General features: G+C 38.3%; 1 protein-coding gene across 1 annotated transcript in view; it reads left to right on the top strand.

Annotated features, from left to right (window-relative positions):
• LOC139708621 (laminin subunit alpha-like) overlaps nucleotides 1-25,122 on the top strand; it is a 129,059-nt gene that overhangs the window by 32,666 nt on the left and 71,271 nt on the right. Inside the window, 15 exon segments of the mRNA XM_071620562.1 lie at nucleotides 544-678; nucleotides 1,148-1,359; nucleotides 2,103-2,255; nucleotides 3,942-3,962; nucleotides 15,430-15,535; nucleotides 16,198-16,297; nucleotides 16,892-17,048; nucleotides 17,625-17,757; nucleotides 18,947-19,098; nucleotides 19,687-19,781; nucleotides 20,037-20,205; nucleotides 20,859-21,019; nucleotides 21,917-22,028; nucleotides 23,869-23,954; nucleotides 24,883-25,018. Of these exon segments, the coding sequence (XP_071476663.1) occupies nucleotides 544-678; nucleotides 1,148-1,359; nucleotides 2,103-2,255; nucleotides 3,942-3,962; nucleotides 15,430-15,535; nucleotides 16,198-16,297; nucleotides 16,892-17,048; nucleotides 17,625-17,757; nucleotides 18,947-19,098; nucleotides 19,687-19,781; nucleotides 20,037-20,205; nucleotides 20,859-21,019; nucleotides 21,917-22,028; nucleotides 23,869-23,954; nucleotides 24,883-25,018 (1,928 nt within the window).

A 25,122-nucleotide genomic window follows, 5' to 3' on the forward strand; every position in this document is an offset into this window, starting at 1 on the left:
TGGTGGTGGTTATGATGTTGGTGATGATGATGATTGTGGTGATGATGGTGATGATGGATATTAAGATTGTAGTGGTTATGATTATAATTGTTGTTATAACGTAAATGATCATGTTGATTACGGTTTTGATAGTAATGCTAATTATGTGAAGAGTTTTTTGTTTTGCTCAGTAGACCATGGTAAGTGATCCCTGTAGTATTTCAGTGAGAAGAGAAAAAAGCTGTTCATCCCAACACCAAGAAATCTGTCTTTGTTACCATCGAGCCATCATTGGCAATTGTTTCTTTCAAACCTGGCCCTGCTGTTAAGCATTGAAAAGCTGTGGAATGTAGAAGATAGATATTTTACCATTGTTAACCGGCCTTTCAGACGCTTCACCACGCTCACTGCAAGAAGTTATATCCCCATGTACTGGAATGACAGAGCATGTTCTTATTTGTACCCAAACGACACATTACTTGCTGACTCATATTCACACATGTTGATCATGTGACTCTCACTGACACACTTTTCATTTGACCCCTGACCTCTTCCCCTTTGCAGTCTGCGACTGTGACAGTGCAGGCTCCGCAGACCCGCAGTGTGGTGATGACGGTCAGTGTCCATGCCTCCCCAACTTTGCCGGACTCAGGTGTGACCAGTGCGCTGCCGGTTTCTACAGATATCCAACCTGTGAAGGTAACACACACTCACAGAATGTGTGCTATCAATTTCATTGCTCAAATGTACAGTCATCATTTTTTTTTTCTTCCACAGGCAAGTCCATTGGCATCTGATTGTGAGGAATTTTGCATCAGTTGTGTTTGTGAGAGAGAGAGAGAGAAGGATGGAAAAGAGATAGAGGGAAGAAGAAAAATGAAAGAATAGTCATGCATTTATCATCTATGAGAAGAGTAGATTGTATGCAAAGTTTTAAGGGTACGAGAAGTGACTATAGAAACCAGCTGATGTGACTTCTGCTGTGCAAGCTCTTTGAATGGACTAGTTGTCACTTGAAATAATATGAAGATTCGTACTCCATCTAACAGCAGTAAGTTAAATAGCACTTTTCAGTTTGTTACATCGAAGCGCTTGCCCAGTGACTACTGTCGATTGTTCTAATCCCTTACTTCCCTACCCCCCCCCCCCCCACATCATGTGCTTCCAGCCTGTGGCTGTGACCGCTACGGCTCCTACAACATCCTGTGTGACCAGCTCAGCGGCCAGTGCAGCTGCCGCCCCAACTTCGAGGGGCGGATGTGCGAGCAGTGCGGCAGTGGCTTCTACAACTACCCGAATTGCGAGGAGTGCAACTGTGATCCCGCCGGTGTCATTGACGTCCCGGGAGAACCCCTTGGGGGGTGTGGTTCGGCAACTGGAGTAAGCATTTTTCTCTTTTATGTGCAAGTGGAGAACATATTATTGCAGCCTTATTACAACCTTATGTGCACAATGGAATCATTTCTGTTATCTGTGGAAAAGTAACTTTAAGTTAACAAAATACAGAGGACTGCAATTGACAGAAACCCATTACAGAGAGGCCAACTGTAACTCTTTTTTTGTGTTTGTTTGTAGTTCTTTGCACTGTTTTTTTTTTCTTCTACTTTTTGCCGTTTTGTTTTTGTTTTTTGTTTTTGTTTTTTTGCTGCCAAAAGCACTGCAGGTTTTATGGAGAGTAATTTTCTCCCAAAATTGTATTACTACAATGTATACTCGTCGATCATTAGAAATGTAAAGGTTACATTTTTTTTTCTCTCTGCAAAATAATGCCTTTTCAGCCCTCAGAATTACATGTATGCAACGTTGTTTACAAAGCTTGACATCCCTGCTATTACACATTGTTAAAGATTGAGAGTAAATTCAGTGGTTTCCTGAAGAAGTGATGGGTTAAAGTTCCAACAAACTATGTATTGTGAAGGAAGCTATTTTCATGGCATGAAATACCACAGTATTTCACGATGTGTCTCATGATGTATTTGCATTCACAGTACGAATTGCGGCATAAAATACTGTTGTTATTCACTGTAAAATCTAAGAAAACGTGACTACACATCCCAGATCATTCATGCAGCTAACTTCAAATGTTTTCTACCCCCCCATCCCATACCGTCTCCCCTCCCCAGGGTGCCTGCCTGTGTAAGGACAACGTGATGGGGCGCACCTGCGACACCTGCAAACCGCTCTACTGGAACCTGGAGATCAGCAACCCGTACGGCTGTGAGGAGTGCGGCTGCAACGTCGCGGGAACTGTCGGCGGCATGGCGATCTGCGACACGGTAAGTGAGGGGAGGAGGGGCGTCGGCCCTTCACATAGATCTCGGTGGACCATTCTATTCAATTGTCAGCTGTTTGATCACACTCTTATCAGACAAAGGTGAAGACGAGCTTACTGGTTAGCAGAAAGCCTCCAAATAAATGAAGTGGTTGGTTAAATGGGCACGTTTAATATTTCTGATATAGCCCTCTCACTGAATCGTTCACTTCGGACAACTAAATTTCATCTCCTCCAAACCATGCGACCAGTTTGGAAAGCTGGAAATAAAGATTTTACAGGGTTCAGCATATTTGTCTTGTAGCACCAAATTTGCGGAGGTAATTAAAACTCTAGAGAAAATAGCTAATAAAAGAGAGCTAACCAAGCAAAACTTTACCTTTGTTCTTGCATCAGAACAGATTTTATCCTATCTGATTATTGGGGGTCTGTATTGAAAGACTCATGTTAATGTACTATAGTATTAAAGAATATATGAAATCTCTCCTTATTTCTGTCAAATGTTTATTTGCTGACCTTTCCCTTTAATCTGAAGTGCATGTGGTGAAAATGTATTACAGTGTATGTCTAAAGGTTGCACTTTCTTGGTTTTTCTCCCTGTTCAGGAAGATATATATTTCACAAACTGTATGTTTTTAAGGTATTTGTAAACTTCTTTGCTCCACACTGGATGTATTTTATCTGAATACATTATTATGTGTCTACTTTCTTGTTTCTTGGGTGCTTTACTGTATCGCATATATAGGGAATGCCGATTCTATGCACATAACCCTCTGAAAGCTATTGTTTATAGTTTTCTATGTCATTCTGTAAGTGGTTCCACATCCGATAGATCCAGATTCAGTTTGCCTTGGTGTTGCATACACACTAAAATATCTTTTCCAGTGCTATCAGTTTTGCAGAATAGATTACTTTAAAACTAATTGCAAATTTCCCCTCATAAACTTTTCCCTCCCATTGTCAAAAAAAATGTATGCAAGTTTTTGGATGGAAATGATATAGATGCATGTATTTACATATATAAAGCACACTGTTGTTTCTAGTTACCTATTGTAGGTATCTTATATGCAACGTGTATGTACTTCATTCCTACCTGTTTATTGAAGACACCCAGTAGTTAAATCTTAATATAGATTAATTTGATTAAATCATCTGAAAATAGGCTGCCGCATTTTGAGTTGTCAAAATATATTGATATGGAATTATTTTTTTCGGTACTTTTTTGATGTTTTCTATTATTATCAAGTCAATATGAAACTGATACTATGTCAGACATCTCTCCTTTTCCTTATCATTTTTGATATGCCTATGTTTCCTCTGGTGACAGAATATGAAAGTATTAAGTCTACTGGTGAATCTTGTCATATATCATATCATTCTGCCTTCTTTTATTTTCCCCTAGCACATATAGGCCATGACAGTATCTCCCCTTGTTTGATCACTGTGTACAGTCAAGTTCACTGAAGTTTGGATTTGACTGGCAACAGCTTGTCGGTCCTATGGTTTCCCGTTCTCAACGTCACATTTTCGTTATCCATGTTCAATTATGTGCCACCTCTCTATGTCTTTACTTTTTTTTTTTTACTGACTTTGTATTACATGTATATATGTTACATACATTTTTTTTTCCTTTATGGTGTCACTAACTGTCGGTCGTTCTCTGCTAACCAACTTTGTCTCACGATTTCAGGCCCACGCTCCGTGGCACAAGGTAATGCAAACGTTGAACCTTGAACTTTGCCCCCCCCCTGAATCTCGACCTCTGACCCCCACGACCTCTTTGATATATACCTACCTCTCTCTCCACACTCTTATAGCGTTCTTGTATCTTGTATCGTAACCCCAGTTTTTATCTTCAAGTGGTGTCATTCTCCTAGGCGGTTCCCCCCCCCCCCCCAAGTGGCATACAACCCACAATTGCTACACCTTTAATCTTTCACTCTCCTTGTGCAAGCTCTGTTTAGCAGTTACATGCTCCGTGACGCTGTGTGTGTACGCAGCGCTGCGTGTACACAATTCACATTGTCTTCACTTTGCACCACAGTATTAACACGCTGTGTCCCCATGCATTATGTTTCGTGTTGTGAAAAAGAGGTCAGAAATAAGAACTGGGCCAGAAACAGATTTATTAATGACTATCTGATGGTAATGAAAGTGGCAAAAATTCAGGACTGTTTTAATAACTGTTACATAAAATGTTTATAGATACAGTGTTCTTACAGTATGTTAATCCAAAACAAAAGATTTTGTTCTTTATGGTGATACACCTTGTACATTGAATATTTCATATCATGATATTTACACCTGTAAAAGGGAATATCTAATGAAACTTTGGTAGTTTCTATTAAAATAATACTAAAATGGATCCTAGATACAACATTTTGTATTAGGCAGTGCAAGTCTTGTAATTAAGTTCCACACTCATTTCAACTCAAAGCAGTGAAACAGTGCTCCCCCCCCCCCCCCTGCGAAAATCCAGTTTACTTTCTGAAAAAAAAATCAGTGACTGTTTTTTTTCCTCCTAAGTGTGTTGGTATCGATGGTGTACAGAAATGTGGCCACATTATCTTTTGCTTACACAACACAATGAAACTATGGGTAAGTTAAACTGTTTTAACTTTCAACTGTTTAGCAAATGTTCTCCATTTTTTTTTCACTAAAAGGCAATACATTTGTCATTCACATGGTGGAGCAAATGATCAAAGCCAGAGAATGCCTTATTCTGTCAGTTTTTTTGTGACTTGTTCATCACACTGGTTTAAGAGATAAATAACGTCCTTGGAGTCACATCTTGTATTTGTCAATTGGGATAACTTTAAGCACATCTTTCAACTTATTTGCATTTAAAGTACAGTTTGTATAATAAATTGGAACATCTGGGGGAAAAATAACCCTCATAATTTTGGTCACTGGGCAAAAGAGAAAATGAGTGAGGTGTAATACTCAAATCACTTCATTCATCAATAGCTCCTCTGTTATTGAAAAGTTGTTTTAGATTATCTTAACTCATGAAGAAGTAGTAGAGAGCAGCCTTAGAAATACCAGGGGGGAAATGGTTAGTCCAACACTGTCAATGTCTTGCTGTTTGCTGTTTGACAAATCACAATGGTATCAACCTCTCAGTACAAAATGTAATCATTGATGTAAGATCACACATTGGTGAGCAGGAGATCACTATAGCCTGGGATGTCACATGAGTTTAATACTGTGATAATACTCCACAAGTGGTAATATTGATGTAGACTGGTAAACTTAATTCACTATTTGTTTAATTAATTGTGGTCATTTTTTTCCCAGTCTTCACAACATGCTAAAGAAAGTATTCATTTAAGAGCAAAACACCAATGAATTATCACATGAATTACAATTTGCAGTACTTAGTCCCTCCTCTTTTTCCCAAATTTGGTGACAGACTTGTGTTCCATTTCCTGTATCTCCTGTAAAATAAAAGCCAGTACCTTCTATCTGAAGAGTTGATGTGTGCCCCACCTCTTCCTTGCAACCCTCCCCTTTCCATTCTTTCCTTTTCAAACATAGTTTTATTCCTCCAAACCACATTGGTACCGCAGAATATTAAATATCAATCAAACAAAGATCAAACAAACTGCTACAATTATTTCTTTAACAATTATGAATACCTCTGCAGCACCAAAAAAATAAATAGATGATAATAATGATTATAATAATGAGTATTTATGAGACACAGGTTAATGCATACATGTAAATTGACATGTACATTCAACTCTAACACAAAATTATGCTGGATGTACACTGAGTAAAAGTGATGCAAAATCTTACATTATGAGTAATTACTCAAACCTGAAATAGCCAGCCATTGTCCCTTTTTTTTTGTATCGTATTTCAACTCCCACTAAAAAATTGATTGATATCTCAGCTCCACCCCATTCTCATTAAACCCTGCTCTCCAAATCTCTTCCCAGCAGCCCCCTCACCCATCATCCTTATTCCACCCTCACCACAGTTCCCCCCCCCCCCATCCCCCCCATCCTTCCCAACCAAGTTATCCCCACCCCCTCAATCATCCCCTTTCGGACCCGTCATAGAACTGAGCGTGAACCCTCTTTTAAGCGAGTGCAGAAACCTTCCAGTATTTATCCTAATTTGCAGTGAAAAGTTTTTCCAGAAAGACTGACGGGTTGTGGAGAGTTATGTACCTAACCCTTTTATGGTATTTTATCCTGATTAGAGCAAACACTATGGAACATATTTAATCTGTTGATCATTTTCCCCATCAATTTGTATTATGTATTCAAAACCAATTTAAACTTTACCCTCAGTATTCAATTCCCAATCACACATCTACTGGTGTAAATATTCACCCATGTTGGTGTGATATTAAAGTTTTGATTGTTGATGTTTAACCCCCCCCCCCCTTCAAATTGTTGAAAAGTACAAAAGTAACATTTAATCTCCTCACAGTATAAACACATATCATGGAAAATATGTATTCCATATAATAAAAGCATTGAATATGGATATTAAATATGGAAACACATCCCCCTACTACACGTATATGATTGACATAAATATATATTCCCCAAATTACCTGTATATATGAAATTAATGTGTACAAGCATTGATACGCAATGTATTCTCAAGATGGTATACCTGTACTTGATAAGATCACTGTAATAATTATCCTGGGCCAACTAGTTATTCATACATTTATAGGTATAGTTTGTGTGATTGGTGCTGTGCTGGGTCTTTGTGACTTTTGCTGCTAAAATGAAATATTCACAGATTTATATACAAACTTCATGGCGACATTAATGTAAAGTCAAATTTGATATTAAACTAATATCTTGGCACAAGCAGGTGCACATCATGCAGTCTTGAATGTAGACATATTGGAAAATGGTATTATGTTTGTTTGTTTGTTTGTTTGTTTGTTTGTTTGTTTAGTCAGTTTTATCAATATACTGACCACTATGTGGTTGTCAATTTTACTCTATATCAATTGCAGTTTCACAGAAACAAACAAAAAAGAAAAATAGCATAGCACTGGTGTATATACATGTATATATCAAAATGGGCTAGCTGGGCTAACTGTAAACTTAGGTGGCATAATAGTGAGTGCTAAGAAATTATGATATCTCAAGCATCCTTCAAAGAGATGAAAAAAAAAAATGATTGTTGCAAGTTTGCTGTGTCTTTTACTCCTCCTTACTACCACACTATCATTGCACCACTCTTTCTCTCCCCCCCCCCCAACTGAAAAAAAAAAGAGAGAAAAAGAAGTTGCGTTCATCTCAAGTTTAATCTTTTATGATTCGTTCCTATGAGTGTTTGCAATGATTATCTTTCGGGACCCTGTATAGTTGCTGAAAACAGGCGCTTTCACATCAGCCCGATAAAAATCCAAGCTCGAGATATTTTTTCGCGATCGCAAATTAGCGCGCTATTTCATTTCCTATTCACATCAGCCCGAAGAGAATTAGCCCGAAATTTTTTTGAGCTAATTCGACAGCTGAGCGTACGCAAGCAGTGTCGGGTATACCAGTAGAGAGCGTGCTTTCAAAAAAACACGCTAGGCATGATGGGATGCATTGCGCTAATTTCTTGAGGCGATTTCACATTATCAAATAGCCCGCTAGTTCGCAAATTATCCCGCTTTTTCGGAAATTTCCCGAGTTGGACTCAAGAAATTTTCTTGATCAGAGCGATAAAATCATTGTGCTAATTTGTATTCACATTATCAAATAGCATGCTATTTCGTGATTGGGTTAATTTCCCAAGTCAGAAAATAGCATGCTATTTCGAAACATCGCGCTGATGTGAAAATGCCTAATGTTGCAATTACATTTTGTAATTTTGAAGTTTATTTAAGTTGGACATGGCTGTTTTATAATGATAAATATTCTGGCAATCAGCTGCAGTGCATTGTGGGAATGGACCCAACTGACATTAATTCATGAAGCTTTTTATGAATTTACAAATGTCCCTTCTATTTCTTGTGGTAAAGCAATTCATGCCTTTACTCTGCAAGCAAACAGCATGCACCCAACCGAGGGAGGTGGTGTAACAGTGCCAGATTTGCTTCACTGGTACACGGTCAGACCAAATATGAAAGGAGCTTGCTACTGCTTGTGTACTTTATAATGGGATTACCATTGTGTGGTAACCCTGTGTTGATGGAGGGTCAGGGAGGGACACATTTGATTGGAGTACAAAATCTTGTGCCATTAGAGGGATGGTATATTCTTGGTTGAGATGAGGGATTTAGATTTTACTTTTTTTGTGACATAATTATAAATCATTTACGAAATATTAATGAGCATACAAGAATAGTGCAAAATTTATTTGATGTGAATTAATTTTGAAATGGCTGAAGATATATAAAAAGGGCAAAATGTGGTCCTAAAAAAGGTTGCTCCCACCTTTAATTAAGACCACTTTGTTTTCAGGTATGTCAGCCATTTCAAAACCAATTTTTTGAAATTAACTTTGAATTCCGTTTAGAATTGTATAACTCTTTTGTATTTCATAAGAGGTTTTCTCATTATTTCACACACACACACAAAAGAAAATGCAATAAAAAGATACAGAATCTTCTTCCAGAAACATTATTTTAGGGATAAGATGAGTTATTGCAAGCCAGTGAGTTGACTGTGGAATGGTGAAGCAAATTAGCATAAACCCACACACGGGATAAATTTTATTGGTCCTAGTCTGCAGCACATCAGCCACTGAGATCCAAGGAGTTTCAATGAGAAAAGCCATAGTGACAAAATCAGGGAATTTTGATGCAATGTCCTCAATTTTAGGTTTAGAAGTGCCCCCTCTGCAATACCATCTCTGTTTGGATGGCATTGAGAGATTTCATTCTGCCTGATGACAGTGTAATACAAAAACAAATTATTAGAGGTATGATGTATTTTGAAGACTTAAGAAAACCTTCCCACAAAAAAAAAAAAAAATAAATAAATAAAAGAACCTGAAAACCATACCTATGCACTAGGGTTCCTTTCCTTTTTCCAGCAAATGCACCTTGCAACGAATGCCTGCTCAAGGCTTGTATCCTGTCCTGTATATGTATCACTTCTTGTCTTGCAAAATCTTAATTCAGTGAAGTGCACAAGAATCTCCTCTGCAAAACCCCTCGTAGAAGATGGGAGTGTGCGCATTTTCTCCTCTTGGCATGTTTGTGACACGTCAGCACAGCACAAACACCTGCACACACAAGCAGCAAAAACACAAATTAAAAAGACGATAGCTCTCCCCAAGACCCCTTTAAAAAAATATGAAAATGATTTGGTTTTCTTCTAGATGGCTATCGCGTACCTGTCATATGTTCTGTACCGTGGTTGTCGCTGTCTTTGCATTGTACGTGACCCCGCCCCACAAATATGTTTGAAAAGATGGTTGATATTTCTGGTGTACCCTTTACCACTCTCTCTACCCCTTACTTCTCTGCAAGAATGAGTTTCCCATGTGACAGACCTGTAAGAATCGACCAAAATGGTTTGCAAATTGTGTTTTAGTTTTGTTTCATTTTAATGATTATGGGCTGTCAGTCTATGCAATGTTTTCCTGTTGAAATCAAAGATTAAAAAAAAAAAAATAGGTGTTTGATAAAAGCTTAATTTGAGTACGTATGAGTGAACTGTCTAGTTTTGCATTCAGTTGATCAAGTACTAGATATTTGCATGAAATAAATACTCTGTTAAAAAGCAAACACATTTTTGAGGTTAAGTGCTTTAGCAAATCTAAATGTAAATTGAAACGTGACATAGTTGTTCAAAATATGAAAACAAAAATTGAACCAGCCCAGTCAATTGTTTCAGCATGAGTCAGACCTCTCAATCATCCCAAATAATTGTCACCTTGCATATTTGATTTGCAGGTAACATTCCTCTGCTGAAGGCTACTTTTGGATGCCATGTATAATTTCTTGATTGGAATTTTGTTGTACATTCATGGCCAGTAATCAGAGCATTCAGTTTTTCCCCACTCGCTCTCTGTGAATGAAGTCACTCATTCTTCTTTTTTTTTTTGCTTTTTTTTTGTTTATTTGTTCATTTTGGGCAGCTGCCACAACCCTTCTGTGCATCTGTGCATAAGCCCTGCATACTCCTTTGCCCGAAATGACAAAAATATTGTCATCCAGACATATATGTTTTCATATTGCATTATTTTGTTGCAAAATGCTGATTTCTGATCATTTTGGGGCATTGGTACTCTTGTATGTAAATAATCAGTGTGATTGGTTATATGGACTTAAATTTGCTTGCATATTATTGTCTGGGTCTATGAAAATTTTTGTGGCTCACTGTAGCCTGAAGTGGCAACTTTTGAAGAAAACATATCTCAATATTCAAGTATGTGTACTTGAAAACTGCAGCATTTGGGATTTCCTATATAGATTTGATTTTTTTTTTCTTGGTCCGAATTGGACAGGAAGATGATTTGAGCTATGGAAATGAAATGAGGCAAAATTGTAGTGATGTGACTATTTCTTCTCTGCTGAGCCCATGTTCGGAACTATCAGGTGGTATCGGATCAAGCTGGTCTAAAACCAGATGTGACTGGCTTCAGAGACAAAATAAGCATATTGTGTGAAATTCTCTTAGTTTAGAGGCAGTAGTTTGAGCAAAGTTGTGACAAGTGGTAGAAAAAAAACAACAACCCACAAAAGCACACCCACCCCAAGATATTTAACCTTCCAAAAGCAGGGAAGGTTGAATACCAAAAAAGCTCTGTGTTCATGAAATTGTTGCTGCAAAACCCATGTACTTTCATGTTGAGTAGATATCTTCAGTTTAGTGCCCAAGCCCCTGGGCTTTTACCAAGAAATCTGACAAGCAAACAATGCATTTCTGTCGTCTTTTCACATACATGTAGTCTGATAAGCTTTGCTGTCTTGTGATTGTACCCTTTTCCCTTGAATCACAATTTTATGGGCAAATTTGCAAACTGTCGTGACAACTTGGCTATGTGGCAATTTTGGCATAGTCATCTGTCATAAATGGTATACAGTGTATTTAAATTGAAGCACAATTTCACACCATGCTGAAAGTGGCTCGTATGAAATTGAGGAATTGATGAATTTTGGGAAATGACAGAGGTTTCATTTTGAAATCAATAAGAACAAGTTACTGTATACGCTGTTATTTTCGCGTACAGATATTTTCGCAAGTGAGGAGGTCGCAGACATTTTCGCAAGATGTTGTTTTCGTGAATTGACATAGAGGCCTACATAACCACACTACTACCTTAGCGTATGGTGTCATTTTTGCTTGTTGTTAGATTCGCGGTCCAACTGAGATTCGCGAAATTCACGAAAATAAAACCCTCACGAAAATAACAGCTTATACAGTACATTTATATCCGTCAGATTTGAATTATTGTTAGTCTTGCAACAACTTTAAAAGGATGGGGGGGGGGGGGGAGGACTGGGATTGTACAGTTGCTATTACATATATCAATTGCTATGTTTTTTAAAGACCCAGCAGTGTGGGGTTGTGCCATGTAATTGGAACCGCTGGCCTGACCGTATTTGTGAATCCCTGTAATGAGTCGTGTGTATGTGGCTTTATTGTTGACCTGTACATGAGCACACACACCGCAGTAGAATTTTGACGGGAGTCGAAGGTTTCTGACAAGCATAATATAGCATAGCACATACAACATTCACCAACGGGCAATTCTGTTCTACCAGCTAGGCCTGCACTATTTAATAGTGGTTTTCGAATGTACCCTGGTGGGCAGCGAATAAGCATTGATTCAGTCGAACCAACCTTCCGTTCCCACACTACTGGGTGTTTAATTAAAATGGTATATTTTTTGTCAAATCAATTGGAGATATTGTAAGGTGATGACATCGCCCCCCCCCCCCCCCCCAACAGTGTGCATATAATTGTGGTTACTCCTACAGTAGTAACAATGTTTTGTTCAAACATGAAACTCCACACTTTCCCTATTCCAATGCTACACACTGGCACTGGTCTGGCGGTCCAGTAAATGTCACCATTGGACCAGTAGCTTTTTCAGGAATGAACCAGTAATAATTGGAAAAACTGGGTACCGACTGGTCCAACAGACAGGTCGGACCAGAAGAAAAAATGGGTTAGTGTTCGTGCTCATTCTATGGCCAATGATGACGAAACCTCTACTGTTTTGTTCTTGTTGTTTCAGCCATTTTATTATGGGCAACTTGTACATGGTGTGGGATTGTATGTTAAGCATGAATATAAAGCATTCAGCTACATATTAATACCATTGCATTTAAAGACTGAAATAGGTACCTTTTTGGTTTCGTTTTGCTCATAAGTACATGTGTATTGGTCATATGATTTGCACAGACATGCAGCATTAAGCAGTGCCCATGGCATGCTATTCATGCATTACTGCAACATTGGTGATGGGTTGTTTTATTTATCACTCCTCTGTATCATAATTGGAGGAGTGTTATTAATGTATATGCATACATGTATGTATGTCATGTTTATAATTGTTACTTCAGGTACATGAAGGGCATAATCATCTTTTATATTCATGGCTGTGAAGTTATTATCCCCCAAATGTATATCATACAATTATTATTATTTGTGGTTTTTTTTTACCTGTAAAAAATGTTGTTTTCCTGATCTGAGAGCAACATACAGCCTTAAGAGATTATAACATTTTACCACACAAACCCCACGGTACCATTAAACTTAGTACTTCATTGCACGGTTGGAATGAGATATTTTAGAATGGATGACATTGCCCCAAAAAATCATAATTTCTTGCAACATTTTGTGAGAATATTCTCTTTTGAGAGGTAAAATAAAACCCTGTTCACACTTGTGCAAAGTGGGAGGTGAGATAATCTTGCACAAATCCCAGAGACAGCGCGAGTGGTGCTGTGTCTGCACATGGTGCATTCCCTATCTTGATCACGTCCACAAAAGGTTACCACTGTGGCACATCTACATAGAAAGCCCTACGTAGCCCATTCGGTCACACTCCATCCATGGGAACGTTATACTACAGATGTATACTTCACACTCAACTTTAATTAAGCACCAATAATGGATAACCCCGCTGAGATGGGCCATATAATTCAAGTGTGAAATGGGTCGTGAGAGTCAGAATTAGATCGTACCATTTCTCCCTGAGAATGACACTGCTTTTTCTTTCTTATAGAGAATGTTGTTAACATCTTTAATAACAAAGTATGAATCTTTTTAAACTGAATTATACTAGTAATTATGACAATGACACAGAATATGTACTCTTCTGCACCTTCTGACAGATCATAACTCCTGTCATATAATTTCTTTTATACAGAACTCCTCTCTCAAATGTACTATGGAATAGAGTATTTTGAAATTTACAGTCTTAATATGGATCTGTATAAGTAGTAATTCTGGTTCTAATACTCTATAGATGTCACTTTTCTTACTTCTCAATCCACTTACTGATGTAAAGCAACCAGTATTTACATTAGTTGATAGAACTGACAAAATTGTGTATACCAGGGTACACATTACAAAGGTTCTGTCTTCAAGAAGTATCATTTACCTTCTTTATTATTTGCAGTCAAATATCAAAAGTGGTATCATTTTTTGATCATCAGAATTTTTTTTTTCTGATGAAGATATCAAAGAGATGCACAATTTCTAGTTCAGCACTGCTCTTGTTTTTATTTTTGCTTGTTTTTTTTTAATACATACATGTATTACAAAATTTTTCAAATACACCAAGAAGAAAATGGTGTACAATATTGTAAGATTTCTCCCCCAGGTAACCAAGTCACTAATAAATATTTCTACCTTTCAACATGCTAGTTTCTATCCCTGAAGTTTAATAGCGTGATTGATTGAACTTCATTGTAACCCAAGTCAGTAGCAGCATGCTATTAACTGTTACATAATTTCACGAGTAGTTCCAATAATTTTGATTGACTCATGTTGATATTCGTAGATTTGAGATGAGTTGTAACAACCTCCAAGTATAGAATTCAGAAGCCGTATTAAAAATCCGACTAAATTTTTCTAAGCTGTCTTGTTAATTTCTAATAACGTAGCATTAATAGAATAGATACAGCATTCTATTGCGAGCTGAATTCTACCTAAGAATTTCTACTGATGGAATGACATGAAATTTTCAAACTGAAATTTTCCTAACTCAATCCCTAATTCCTAGTAGTTGGATATGTATATATTCGTAGTGAAATAAATGTGATGTAGATTTTGATTGAACTGTATAAGGTCAATTCGTTGGAGGTAAGATCAGATTTGAACAAAATTTTGTCCATATCACACTAGGTAAAAGTACTCTGTGGTGCAACCAGAATTTATAATTACTCTTTTTTGATAGGTCAAAATAAAAAAGGAAGCCAACTTAAAGACCAAGAAATGAAATATTGTGAAGTATTTGGGCAATGCTGCTGCTGAGATAAGTTTACTGTGGTCATAACACTCTAAGACATCATAAAAAGATTGAAAATTAGTTTGATTAAATGGGTGTAAGAATAATAGTAGCAAACAGTGACACAGAATATTATGCAGTGTTTTTGTTTTGTAAATTTTGTGAGGTGACTTTAATATACTTTGAAAAGTAGAAACTATGTGTTGTAGCTAAAAGGATTACAAGAACCTTCCGTTACCTAAGTGCGTGGTACAAATTTGTACATTGTTGCTGAGGTGGAAAATCATTAATATTTGTCTCCAAAAGTAATAACACTTTTTTTTTAATTCTGTTAATGTGGTTTTTAGTCACTAAGTCAACCATGCACAAAACTGTCTTACAAGTCCCATTTGGGGAAATATGACTGTGAAACATATTGCATATAGAATGATGTATATATATATATATAGCATTTGGCCTGTTAATTTACTGCCAAATTTTGTGAACGTTGCAGCATGAGATAATATTTGCATACATGTAATTATGTCACTTTTTTTCGTTCTTCTTGCTCTGCTATCTATTTTGGAGCAGATTGTCAAGAATACAAAGCATTTATTTATTAAAGACATAATTGACCCTCCTCTTCTGTGCACAAATGCATCGTGTTATTTGGCCAGCATCCTTCATTGAATAGGTCATGGCATGTCTTCATATCCAGAGTCATAACGATCTACTCACACCATTGTGTATATCTGAATGTGTTAGACATGCGCATTTATGTTGGTAATTGTTGGTAATGCTGTGAATGTGCTGTGCATTTGCAGAAAAGCGGCCAGTGTTTCTGCAAGGGCCAAGTGACGGGGAGGACCTGCGACGAATGCCGAGATGGGACTTACCAGCTGGATGCCAGCAATCCGCTTGGTTGCCAAGGTAACAGCCAAAATGATTCAAAATGAATAAAGAAGAATAAAAGATAGAATCACCCACACTCATGTGCAAAACATTTTTCCCACTGGTGTATATTATTCATTTCATTTCAAATTTTCCATATCTAAAAGAATACAAAATTATTAGAAAGTAACAATAGTTATTTGTGTAAGCAAGTGAAGCAGGTATGCAAATATTCATTTCCATTCCTATAATATTGGGACAGTAGTCTAAATAAGTATTCCTGGACAACTTAAAATTTTGCATCATATGACACACACACACACACACACACACACACACACACACACACACACCCCCTTTGAGTATTCTTATTCAAAATGTGTTCAATGGCATATTCACAAAGAAACATATACACACAAACATGAAATGATCGCTAAGATTGTTCACTCACTAATGCTACTTGATGACACACACACATTGTTTTTAGTAAGGAGTTCATTTCTAAATGATGTGATGTCCATCTTACACAGAAAATGTATTGTTTATTGTGCAAAATCAAGTTACCTTTGATACAAGTACATATGTAGCATTAGAAGTCTAGTTTGTGGGCAGGGAACAAGTGTTTCCATTTTTGACAGAAGTTATTTAAGTGCACCAAAGTTCTTGTGAATCATTACTTTTCATTCCACTTTTTCTTGCAGACTGTGGTTGTGATGTCGGAGGCTCCGTCCACGCTGCCTGCAACAAGGTGACCGGTCAGTGTGTGTGCCGGCCAAGAGTGACCGGTATCACCTGCAACATGTGAGTTAGACCCTTGACCCGCCGTATCAAGACAAGCAGAGTACAACATGCGTCCATTCCAGAACAGCTCTTGTTGGAACGGATGGAAGAGTTAGCATACTAATCTTGAGATCAGAAGTAGTAATCGCGTATTTCAAATTTTGCAATCCACTGTGTTGTTGTTGTATTTTGGCAATGTTTAAAGCTGTTGCAGAAGATTTTGGAGTTTACGTACTGGTTAGTGAGTTAAACATGAAGTTAAACGTCAGATTTTTAAAACCAATGCATGTGATGTGTGCCATATTGCAGTCATTACTTTCTTGCTGGAATACCAGTATACTTGTTTAATGTTTAACAATCTGAGTGAAAACAGTGCAGCATTTAGGGACTTTATCTACCCAGTGTGCACATTGAAAATAGCTTTAGAAGGTCCATGTATATTATTCAAAGCAAAATAGCAGCACCAAAAATGAATGTTTACCCTCCTAATGTTCAATAGAGTCGTGTGTGGTAGAGGCGTATTCATTTTTCCTCCAAAGTTTGACGTCCATGCACATTTATGACTGTATTTGAAAACACATGCACAAAACAAAACCCTCAATACCGCCCTCTCAGGCCCGAGGCGAACCACTTTGTGCCCGACCTGCACATGATGAAGTTCGAGGCCGAGGATGGCTACTCCCCCAACGGCCGTCGAGCCCGCTTCGGCTACGACCCGAATGTCTTCCCCGGTTTCTCCTACCTGGGTTATGCCACCATGTCCACCATTCAGGTACGAATACGTTTGTGTCGTGATTTTCTCTGTGTACTCCACTGTTTTAGGCTTGTGACAGTCTTAGGCTGGTGACGGTATTCACGGTCAGTTTCCTGTGATATCTACTGGTGCTCAAGATGCGTTTGATCTAAAAAAAAGAATAAAGAAGATCATTCCACTTCTTGTTCTTGATGTCATATTTCAAGTAGAAGCAAGTAGAGAGATGCATCTGAAAATGGAATATTTTTAAATTATGACATAGCTAAATATAAATGTCATACAGAGAAACATTCCAAAAGAACTTGAAATTGGTAGAATGATTTAGTTTCACTAGTGATTTTGTTTTTATGACTTTTCGAATTTTGTTTGTAAAGTTTGTTTCTCTGCATTATGAAGAAATGATGACATTATATTGTCAATTACAGTGAATGTAGGGGAAAAATACAGAAAATATAATTCTTTCAAAATTTCTATCACAGTTTATTGTCATCATTAATGATTCAGAGCTATTCATACTGTATATTCTACTGTTATACCATTCTGTGTAGCCCGTATCACATTGTGAAAGAAGTCTCTATGCACTTTATCCTGTAGCCTGTAATCCTTATCCCTGTCACCGTGGAGACGCCCAGCATCTATCGCATCATCCTGCGCTACTTCTACCCCACTGGGACAGGCCCCACCCGTGGGAGACTGACCATCAGTCCATCAGACACCAGCCAGCAGGGTGAGTGTGCATTCCTCCACGCTACTGTCTGTTGCAAAAGGACGTCTGCCTGAATACACTGCACTTGTCTGAAAACTCACCTGAAAAAAAGACAGAAATGACTGCTCTAGAAATCATTTAGGTCATAGATATCATTTACATGTCAGGCAGGACTATTTGTGAGTCCTTATGCTGCGGGGAAGATACACAAAATGTGGAAAAGCTTTTTGTATTAAAAGAAGGTGTGCAATAAGTGCAGAGAAGGTTGCACTTAACCTGTTCCTTCAGCAATTCTCTGAGTGCCTTTAATGCCCCCAAACAAGATTCTTTTTGCCAGTGGACAGAGAACGGACAAGTTGGTAATCCACCTGTGCGAAAGCAGTCAAGCGGTACATGTATTCCCTTTCCATGGTCAACTGCATGTGCCATCAAACAGTGAAAATATTGATCGGGTGCGAGGTATGAATAGAGCGTGTGCTCATGGGCTCACAGACTCTTTTGTTCTACAAAAGCCATGCGCTTGAATGGGATGACTGGGGTCAGCGAACACAGAAATCTACTGAGCTCATCTTTGATCACTATGTTTATGTTCATATGAGTTTTATAGCAGAACAAGTGCACACTAAATCGGAAAAGTAGTAAGTGATACTGTGATATATGCATTTTTCAACAGAAAGAGAACAAATGCTGATAGAATAATCTCTTATCTTTTTATCAAACCCATTTTTCTGGGCGTTTTAACAAAAAGAAACATGAATTTAGGCCACGAAAGCAGGCACTTTTGTCTTCATCTTGGGAACCTAGTATACCAGGTTCCCGTATATAAGTTGCTCCCACGGGAATTAGGTATACCAGGTTCCCGTAAAGAACAGGTTAAATTTCATAGGAAACCTCCCCCCCCCCCCCCCGACTTTAATGTATTGATGTTTAAAGCCATGACCATGTCAGCCGTCATATTATACTGCACACGAAAGTTCGTTCTTGTCTACACCATGATGCATTAGATGCCAGTTGCAATTTGCGAATATTTCATGCCCCGTAAAAGGCCGTCTGCTCCTATTCACGAAAATTTCACGCTATGAATATTTCTTGCTTGATAGTTCTTGCTCTTGAGCAAAATTATTAAGTGAAAAAATGAAACTCTGGCATTCTATAAAAATGCACTATTATGTAACTTCAAATTTGTTCTCCCAATTCACACTTCACGCAGGCTCCGTTTCTGAGCAGAGCAGCGGGATTATCTTCATCAACAGCAACACTCCCCAGTATGTGACAGTAGAGGGCAGCGGTGTCATCAAGCCCTTCGTTCTCAACCCGGGCCCCTACGTTGTCACCATTGAAGCCCCAGAGGGCATCCTGATTGTAAGTTTCAGCTGCTCATTGTTCTCTTGAAAGTTTTTCTTTTGCCAATTTAGACATTGATTGTATTAGCATGGCTGCTAGGCCTCCTTGATTCTGCATTTGGAATATCCCCGACATTGATGAGATTGAAATCTTGTAAAATAACGATTGGATAAGAGCAACAATCATTTATCACAGCCGCCAAATAATCTCCCTTATTCTACAGGAAACTTTCTAAAACGTTTAAATATCTTGTTGTGTCCTAGCAAGAGAATAGTCTCTCCAAATTGGGAATCATTTTCCCCCCTGCTGATATGCATGTAACACTCAATAACCCCCCCCCCCCCCACCTCTTTGAAATCTCCAGGGAGGCATTTCATCAAGCTTTTTTTCAGGCATTTTTTTTTTCTGACAAATTTCCCTTTAGCCAATCAGATGCAAGAGTTTCAGTAGCTTAAAACAGTTTGTGAGGAAAAAAAAAATCTGACAGAACGCTTGATGAACCCCCCCCCCCTTTGATGTTGAAGTGGAAATGTTGGTATCTGTGATATAAAACTTTGATGTCAGTATGTTGAGAGCCATCTTATGCACCCTTCCTCCCTCCCCCAGGATTACATCGTCCTTCTCCCATCAGACTTCTACGAGGCTACCATCCTCCAGGAGGACATCTCCGAGCCGTGCATCGTGGGTATCCCCCAGGAAAGGTGAGAGGTCAAACCAGTTGCTTTAAAACTCCATTGGGGACCTGCCCTTCACCGAATGATAAAAATGTCAGAGCTATAAACCCCAACAACAGTAGTTCGTGCCAAGAAAAGCCTCCGACAATCCTTTTCAGAAGCTATAAACCCCAGCGACCCTAATCAGTGCTTTTAACAGCAATTGCCCCCTCTCATGGCCATTTAGCCCCAATGATTTCCATAAAAAGTTATGATATGTCTCTGCTTTGTATACCTCCACAGGTGTAACTACTACGTCTTCCCCAACGTCGACCAGTTCTTTGTTGCTCCAGGGGTGGACGGCGAAGTCATCGACGCCAACGGTGCGCGCTACCCAGTCCAGCGGTTTGGCGATGAATTCATCATGGACGAACTCGACGTAGACAGCATGGCACTCGTTGATCAGGGTGATGTGAGTAAAAATCAAGTTTAGTTGCTTAGATGGCTTTTTTATTGCCTTGAGGAACATACAGACTAACTGGAATGTAGCAAATGTCAGCAAGTATTTCAAAAGTTGCTGTAGTATTTCTGCAAATATTTGTGCATTACTGAAGTCTCAATACTGGTTTTTCTTATGTTTTTTAATGCACGATATTGCAAAGGTCTTCCATGGTGTGAATCCATGGTCCTACTCCTGAGTTTATCAAGTGTATCATATGATGTAATGCTCCTCGGAGTGTTCATCCATCAAACAATTGGTCTGCTTATTGTTCCAAAAGTACACTTGATTTGGGGGACTGAACTTTTGCTCATGCTAGACTAAATATGTAATCCATGTAAAGTTCCATATCATATTTAAAAACACATCGTATGAATTATGTGATAAAGGAACATTTGTGATCTACCCCTACAAATTGGTTTCTAGCATTTTTCTGTGATGTGCACTTCTTTTGGTTTACAATATGTTCTTATTATTAGACTTCGCTGAATACTGGAGTGCCTGGTGAACTTCCAGGGAAGATGGATACGGAATTTCGCAAATATTTGTGCATACAATTATTACAATTGGTTACACTATGTCCAGAATAATGACCTTTGCATTCTTACACGCATACTTACACACAGAACGTCTACGGCATTTATCTGCCCATCACGGAGGCGGGTCGCTACATTGTCATCTTTGAGTACTACGGTGGTGGACCTGGCCAGCAGTCGGCTCTCCTCGACATCTTCGGAGCTCAGGACACCCAGCGAGGCTATCTCACCTGGAACGACTGCTCATACATGTCAGTTCAGAAATCCGGTCATTGTAATTCTCCACTATATGCTCTAAAGTTCAGTGGGGCTGCTTTGTCCATAGCGCCGTTTGTCTTGCAAAAGAATGGCTTAGATCCAAGACCCAGTGATTTTAGCTGAGCAGTGTTATGTGTGTAAACATGCAGTCCCGGGCAGTCAGAAGAAAAAAAAAATTGTCCTCCTAGTAGCACAGAAAGTGGAGGTCCCGTGTGCTGAGAGGGACAGTCACAACTCATGCATATGAAAATTTGAACTTTGCACCTTCTCCGAAAGATTAGGGTATAAAACCCAGTGGAATGGTCCACGCCACACCGGAGAAAGGAATGAATAGTGCTAACCCCTTTGCCCACGTGATTTAAAGTAGTCAGCAAGCAGCAGGGGCCATGGAACTCCTTTTTTTCAAGTCTTAATAAAAATATGTGAAAAAAGAATTGAAAAAAAAAGAATGGGTAAAAAAAAATCATGACACACATATTTTCCAAAGGGTTCCACCGTAACATTCCTCCCTTCCACTGTACGAGATGTACATCAGATAAAGAAAGTGACAAATTAAATTGAATGCAGAGACACATCATGGGCAATCAATGACGTATCTGCCCCCTAGTCAGTCAAGGTGTATTGGTTGTCAGGGTCTATAAGGAATGTCTGGGAAAGCATGAATACGATATGGCTGTCTATTAACAAGTCTCTCAACTTGCCACCATCACCCTCACCTTCTCTTGGGTCTGTTTATATGTCTTTCTGTCTTTCTTTCCAGCTCACTTTCTTCCCCTCTCCTGTTTTTGTTCTTATGTATAGTTTAGTCATTCACCTCAGCTCTTTTTCATATATCTTTTCAAGGGTCTATCGGGGTTCCAGTAACGTGTGTTGGTATGCCTTCTTTCCAGGTGCCGATCCGTTGCCCTCGATGACAATGGTCGCGTGAAGGTCTTCAACATCCAGGAGGTCCTCCCGTATGCACAGCTGACCAAACTCGATGGACAATACATGCTAGCCATCGTATGTATGCCCCTTTTCTCTTACCAAAACTCGGTTTGACTGATTTCTTTTAAGAAGATACTTTTATGCAAAACATACAGTACTACCTGGATTAACCCTAACTTACCTTGGGGGGCATAATGGTCCCCCCCTCGAAGAATTCTGCGACCTTTCTGTTGTGCAAATTTTTTTTACCGCGCCACTCGCTGATTTATTACTTTCAAGTCTCGCGCAGCTTTTGAGACCAAATTTGTCGCGCCTGGGCATACCGTTCTGAAGCCACGCCCCTTCAAAAAATTTTCGTCAACCCCAAAATTGCTCAAAAACGTGAATTTGTGTACAAAGTCAATACAAATTGTGTTTATTCAATTAATTCATATAAAGATTCATATTTTTAATTTTAATGGCTGAAATAAATTTATTATAGTGTAATTATGCTTTTAAAGATGTGTATGACAAATTCTGTTGAAAAAAACAACAAAAACAACAGTTCGAAAAAACAAAGAAATACGTTAAAAAAAAATGATAAAACAATAAAAACATAAGAAATTAATTTTGATACTGAATTATTTTTTATGCACAAATGTTCAGAATGTCACTAGGAATATTTACACCAAAAATTAGCATTCCATAAGCTTTTATAAGCCAATTACAGACAAAAATGAGGTTTTTTGCATATATTTGCATAATTAATTAATTTAAAATAGAATATGCAAATTTTTTTGAAAATTTAACTTAACAGTCTTGTAGATTACATCCGGCTTTATGTTTATGCAAAATTTTGCGGTGATCGCGCGATCAACGGCCGGGATCTGAAGGGGAGGCCATAATGCCCCACCCCCCCACCCCCCCCGGAATTCAAGCTTGCTAAATAGCCCAGATAAGTTAGGGTTAAGGGATTTCAGACGTATCAGAAGATAACAGTGGAGTTTGAAGAAATCAGATAGTTCATTCAAAAGTTGGGAAAATAGGGACGGTACAGTATTGGTGGAGATGAGAATTGGGCTTTTAACTTTTTGCCAGATACCAAGAAAACACTTATGAAATAGTACAGAGCATATCATTTTAAGAGGAATTCAAAGTTCATTTGATGAAAATCGGGTTTGGAATGACTGAAACATCCAAAAACAAAGTAAAACAAAGCGATCGTAATAAAAGGTGGGTCCCACACTTTATTAGAATTGCTCTGTTTTGGATATCTCAGCCATTTCAAAACCAATTTTCATCAAATAAACGTTGAATTCCTCATGGAATTACATGCTCTTTCATATTTCATAAGAGGTTTCTCATTATCTCACCAAAAAACTGTTAGAAACCTGAAATGAGGTCTCAACCGAAACTATACGATCCCTTTAAAGTTTTGTTTCAATCCATGTGCCATCATTATTGGATGAGGAGGATAATTAAAAGCAAAGAAAATTTTGAGAGAATTTTTTTTTTTCATTGAAGAGCACACATTTTCTCAACTTGTTTCTGACATATGTTATGGGTAATATTATCCCCCTTGCCTTCTGAAGGCAGTAAGTCAAGTGTCCCTTCATTATGCAGGAAAAAGAAAAAACAAAACAAAACAGTCAAGCCTGCTAACATTCACCTGTCCAAAGCAGTGGCCTGCCCATTTCAACCACCTGGAATGTATCGACACACAAGATACTTGTGAAAAGGAACTTTGCTGGTACGTGTAGACACTTTGCCAAGAATTTGACATACAGTGTACGTACAACCATATATCTTGCTTTCCCAATCTTCAGTTCCACTGTCTTTGGTTGTCGTGACCTGCTGTTAAAAGCTAACAGTCATATATCTATTTTGTGTTTTCTCCCCTCTCTCTCTCTCTTTATACTGCTCTTGGTCTCTCCAGAGCAAGGTCATTGCTATCCCAGTGGGCTCATTCTCTTACGACTTTGTGACACCGACCCTGCAGTGCGTGCGCTCGGCAGATGGAAAGTAAGTGATCCCTGTGTACTGAGGCATGCTGACATTGTATTCCATACCCTTGTACACGTAATGCAGAGCTGCCAACTACAGTACTGATTTTCAGTAATTTCTACTGAAATTGGAGAAGAATACTGAAGGTTGCAAGCAAATGACTGATTTTAGAAATCATTGTCTGTGATATATTCTATTACACTGTTAAGGATTACTGATTTTCACTCAAAAATAGGTGCAAATTACTGATTTTCAGCCATCAAAGTACTAAAAGGCTTTTATAAAAGTTGGCAGCTCTGGAAATGTCGTCCATTTACTTTTCGTAGAAATATCAAGTCTGATGGGATGATGGTGTATGACGTTAGGAGTGCATCAGCTCCACCAAAGTAAGATGGTCAAATTGCAGTGAGAAATCCTCCCACAGCTCAAGAAAAAAGTATTTAGACAGAGAGAAGAAGGAATTGATTAAAAAGCAGAAGTGAAAATGGTTGCCTTTTGGCAGACATCACACAAAATGTACAAAATTGGTCATCAAAGTGCGTTAGCTTTACAGTATACCGTGTTAGTTCTTTTTTGTAAGATTGTTGTTTTCTTATGGTACATTTATTGACTTTTGCTATTCATTCATGAGGTTATTATTGTAAAACCAGAAATTTTAATTGTATAAAACTTAAGCAAATTTCGGGAGGAGCCACAATATGCAACAGTAAAATGCACAAGAATTTTTTTTTTTTTTTTTTGTCCACACAAGCATACACCAGTATAAGTAATACCCTTGTAATATTTTTCATGGTTGGCAATTTCCTTTTTTGCAGAGCCTCAATTTTGTTTTTGTTTTTTAAGCGTTCATTGACTTAACTTATTTAATCAGTTACAAATGTTTCAGAGATTCAATATGTAAAATTCCTTTATTATTATTATTTTTTTTTTTTTGTCATTGTTGCAGCTGCTTGCCCTCTACCTACCCGGTTCCACCCAACACTGTTCTTCTCGAGGGCCGGGAGATTACCGACAACTCGCCCCTCCCTCCCAATGTCTACAACCCCTCCCCATCAGTCACGTACCTCTCAAACACAGGAGAGGTGAGTTGTGGTAGAGTGAGCAGAGCATGCTGCTTGCATGGGCATTGTAAATGGCAAATGCTGAACAAGTTTCCAGCTCTAAATGCAGATAGATCAACAAAATG

The sequence above is a fragment of the Diadema antillarum genome, unplaced genomic scaffold, assembly GCF_040938485.1.
Source record: "Diadema antillarum isolate AM-2024a unplaced genomic scaffold, OU_Dant_1.0 seq00001356_RagTag, whole genome shotgun sequence".
Taxonomy (NCBI): domain Eukaryota; kingdom Metazoa; phylum Echinodermata; class Echinoidea; order Diadematoida; family Diadematidae; genus Diadema; species Diadema antillarum.